The sequence below is a fragment of the Macrotis lagotis genome, chromosome 2, assembly GCF_037893015.1.
Source record: "Macrotis lagotis isolate mMagLag1 chromosome 2, bilby.v1.9.chrom.fasta, whole genome shotgun sequence".
NCBI lineage: Eukaryota > Metazoa > Chordata > Mammalia > Peramelemorphia > Peramelidae > Macrotis > Macrotis lagotis.
In genome coordinates, this window is record NC_133659.1 from 91664822 (window position 1) to 91669172 (window position 4351).

Genomic DNA, 4351 nt, shown 5'->3' on the forward strand with positions numbered 1-4351 from the left:
TGGAATGTCATTCATATGCTAAAATAGGTAAAATTATATGTTATCAAGGTCAGGAGCATGAGGCATCTCCTCTGATTAAATGGTAATGAGACGGTCAATTGCTTGTATTGTATAAAAGAGAACAACCTGAAAGTACAAAAATAAATTGAAGGACTTTTCAATTAATTGAGTCACCACTGCTACACTGGGCTTGGTCAGCAAGACATTGAAAAAACAAGAGTGGAGGACTACTAGCTAGCTTCCTATGATTATACAAATGATCTTACAATATACAGCTGAGAATTCTGGCACCTCATAGACAGAATTTATGAGGAATAACCTCATGGAATCGAATCAAATCGATTGGTGCTGATAGAATAGAGTAGAGGTCTGAATGAATTATTTCTCACAGGCAAGAATCAGGAGATAGAATATTTTTCATGAGAAACATTCATTCAGAAAACCAGTATCAATGGACCACAAAATAGGTGGAGGTATAAGAAGATTTAAAGCTATGTTTTGGGATGGTGTATGGAAATAATGAAGGGCTTTAAAAAACCAAGAGAAGGTGTTATATTTCTTAATCGAGATTCCATTTGCCCAGGGTCACATAGATGTCATAGCTAGGAATTTGACAAACTCCCACTTTCCTGCCTCATTTCTTTTTTTTTTTTTCGCTATTCCAAATATTTTAATAAGAGTTCTCTGCAAGGCATTTAAAACACAAATTTGTGAGGATAAACTCCATTGGAGAGAGAGAATACAGAACGCAGGTAACCGCGGACCTGAGGAATTTTCTTGATTTTGGGCAGGAGCTGAGAGTCCGCTGCTTTCTGATCAGCCTTGCGCTGCTCTGTAATCTCATATTTCTCTTTCTCTGTGTCAAAAATCTCTCCTTCTTGGTGTTTGGGTTTACGGAGCCTCTTCTTCTTAAAGTAAGCATTAGTAAGATGATTTGGAATTTTTACACCAGAAAGGTTAACCCTAGTTAACCTAGTAGAGGTGGCAATGACAAATTTCTGATGGGTCCTTTGTAGAAGAACCCAATTGATGGTCAGAGGTCCAGTCACCAGTAGCAAACCACTAGCCGCTGCTTCAGGAAAACCACACTCTTGCCCCTGTGGCAGCCAGTGAGCAGAATCAGAACTGTGCCTGGGGTGATGCGAGAGTGAAATTTCCTCACATGCTGGCTGAAGGGTTTTTTGCCATGACTTAGGAGTTTTCTCGGCACATCTTCAGTAGGGTAATAACTGGGCATTTTGCGAATCTTTACCACTCGGTTTCCTCCATTTTTATCACCACCAACTGCCTTTGAGATATTAGAATGCACCCTGTTTTTCTTTTTCCTTTCAATCCGGGTTTTTGGTGCAGCATACTTCTGCTTGTACATGGCTCTGAAGAAATACTTTGAAGACCTGGAGTATCTGCCCATCCCTCGGGCCAAGACTGGGTTTCGACTGCAAAGCTTTCGAGGTTTTTTCACCACCTTTTCAGCCCCATCGTCCTTTTTGGTCTTCCTTTCCTTTTTTTCCTTTCTGACCTTCTTTTCCTTTGAAGGCTTTTTTTTTGGGGGGGGGGGTTGTCAGCCATCTTGAGAGAAGGGGCACTGCCACCTCATTTCAATGTAAATATATGTAGTTGTGACCTAAACAAATTTATCTTACTTGAATTTTCCTGGTTATCTAAGTGGTATGCATGGGGGATCAGAAACTGGGAGGTAGAGAGGAAGCTTGGGAAACTTGAGAAAATAAGGAGATTATTTTAGAATTCTTGCAATTTTAAAATGAAAGTAATTAGGGCTAGGTGGCGTAGTGAATAAGTACCGGCCTTGGAGTCAGGAGTACCTGGGTTCAAATCTGGTCTCAGACACTTAATAATTACCTCCCTGTGTGGCCTTGGGCAAGCCACTTAACCCCATTTGCCTTGCAAAAACTAAAACTAAACTGAACTGAACTGAACTGAAATGAAAGTAAACAGCTAAATGGCACCAAAAGCATTTCCAAAGATAAAGAAAAATGAGATGACCTGGCAGTGAGTGGATGATGCCTAGATATAAGTTGGGGACTTCTACTAAAACAGAAGTACACCTCTCCTCTCCTCTCTGCTGACCTAAAGAGCTCAGAGAAATATTATAGAAGATCCTATAGAGGCTACTTTTGCTAGGATGTTACAAAACTTTCAGAGATATATCAGAGACAGTAACTTGTCAGCAGGAGAATGAATGGACAATGTTGATATGATTCCTTCTATTTCTCCTTGAATCTACATATTGGGTGGAAACAGAAAGGAATACATACATACATTATATATATTATATATATATATATATATATGTATATATATATACATATATATATATATTAAAGACTGAGAGCTCACAAATTGAGCTCCTCAGGTCTCACTAGTCTTAATGAGTTGCTAGCAGTTTGGGAGATTCTTTAACTCTTAAGTTCCTTTAAAGTTAATTTGTAAATCCACGTATTAATGAGACCCAAAAACAACTTCTATAAGAAGTGGTGAAAAAACTTATCTAAAAGGTGCTAATTGAACCACTCAGAGTTTTAAGATTATAGGCTTTCATTCCAAATTTCTTCTATAATTGATCCAATTCCTGTTTTTAACAGTTTTCTTATTTTAAGGTTCAAGAAACATTTTATAAATAATATTTCATTTTTAACTTCATGAACATCTATGAATTAGATGTCATTATTATTATTACTTTATGCATGAATTCATTGAGAATACTGAATTTATTACCTAGGATCATAGAGTTATGCCTTAAGTGAAATTTGAACCTATGTACCCTTGAATCTAAGTCCAGAGTCATACATACTAGGCCAAACTTCTATCCAAAATAGAGGACAAATGTCATTGAAACCAGGAAAATTTTCTCTTTAACCAATAGCACTACTTTTATATGTAAGGGACATCTAAACTACCACAACTTAATGAAATTCCCATTAGATATAGGGAAAGAAAAACATTTACCTAATCTGCTTTCTATGCATGTGAACCAATATCTATTTTTTGGGTAAATAATAATTTCTTTTTCTCAATTACATGTAAAGATAGTTTTATACATTAATTATATATAATTTTGAGTTAGAAATTTTCATCTTCCCCCATCCCCTTTCCCAAGATAGCAAATACTATGACCTAGATCATACATGTGCACATGTAAACATGTGTCAGTCATATTATAAATGGAAAATAGAAGAAAAGGGAAATCCCACAAAAAAAGTATCTTCTTTCTTCTGATCTATCTGATCTATCTATCTTCTTTCAAACTGAATAGCTTTCTTTGGATGTGGAAAGAATTTCCATCATGAGACTTTTGTAATCATCATTGTGCTGCTGAAAAGAGCTTTTAATAATACTTGATCCCACAATATTGTTTGCTGTCTATAATGTCATGGTTCTATTTTTTTCACTTTTTCTATTTTTTTCCAATGTTTATGTAAATTGCCTCAAGTTTTTTTCTGAAAGTATCTTGCTCATCATTTCTTAGAAAAAAAATAACATCCCATCACAACATATTCAGCAATTTCCCAATTAAAGAGTTTTCCCTCAATTTCCAATACTGTGCCACCACAAAAAGAACTGCTCTGTATATTCTTGTACATGTGAATCATTTTTCCCTTTCCTGTGATCTCTTTGAGATAAATATTCAGCAAGGGTAATGATGAATCAAAGGGTATGCACAGATTGATTGCCCTTTGGGCATAGTGGCAAATCTTTCACCAGAATGGTTGAATCAGTTTACAACTCTCCCAACAATGCATTAGCATCCCAATTTTCCTATATCTTCTCCAACATTTATCATTTACTATTTTTTTTTAGGTTTTTGCAAGGCAAATGGGGTTAAGTAGCTCGCTCAAGGCCACACAAAGCTAGGTAATTATTAAGGATCTGAGGCCAGATTTGAACTCAGGTACTCCTGAGCCCAAGGAAGGTGCTCTATCCTCTGTGCCACCTAGCCACCCCTAATCATTTATTTTTCTATCATATTAGCCAATCTGAGAGGTGGAAAATGTTGCCTCATAATTGTTTAATTTGCATTTCTTGAGTCAATAGGTTTTAGATCATTTTTCATATGAATATAATTTTAACTTCTTCATCTGAAAACTGCATATTCATATTTTTTCTTCATTATCAAAAGGAAACTGACTTGTATTCTTATAAATATGACCCAGTTCTCTATTTTAAGATTAAGTCCTTTAGCAAAAACATTAGCTGTAAAACTTGATTCCTAGCTTTATGTTTTCCTTGTAATCTTGGTTTCATTTGTTTTGTTTGTACAAAAACTTTTCAATTAATTATAATCAAAATTATCCATTTTGCATTTCATAATGTACTCCATCTCTTGTTTGAA

The 4351-nt window shown here is 35.6% G+C and overlaps 1 protein-coding gene across 1 annotated transcript; it reads right to left on the bottom strand.

Moving 5' to 3' along the window:
- Positions 1-695: 695 nt before the first annotated feature.
- Positions 696-1411, bottom strand: LOC141511912 (large ribosomal subunit protein eL6-like). Its single transcript, XM_074220889.1, has 2 exons — positions 1061-1411; positions 696-908 (listed from the first exon to the last, which is right to left on the bottom strand). The coding sequence occupies exons 1-2, from the start codon at positions 1409-1411 to the stop codon at positions 696-698; spliced, it is 564 nt and encodes a 187-aa protein (XP_074076990.1).
- Between the last annotated feature and the right edge of the window lie 2940 nt (positions 1412-4351).

Coding starts and splice junctions, on each gene's coding strand:
- LOC141511912 (XM_074220889.1), bottom strand. CDS start 1,411: ATGGGCAGATACTCCAGGTCTTCAAAGTATTTCTTCAGAGCCATGTAC. Junction 909..1,060: donor TCCTGAAGCAGCGGCTAGTG/GTTTGCTACTGG, acceptor GCTTACTTTAAG/AAGAAGAGGCTCCGTAAACC.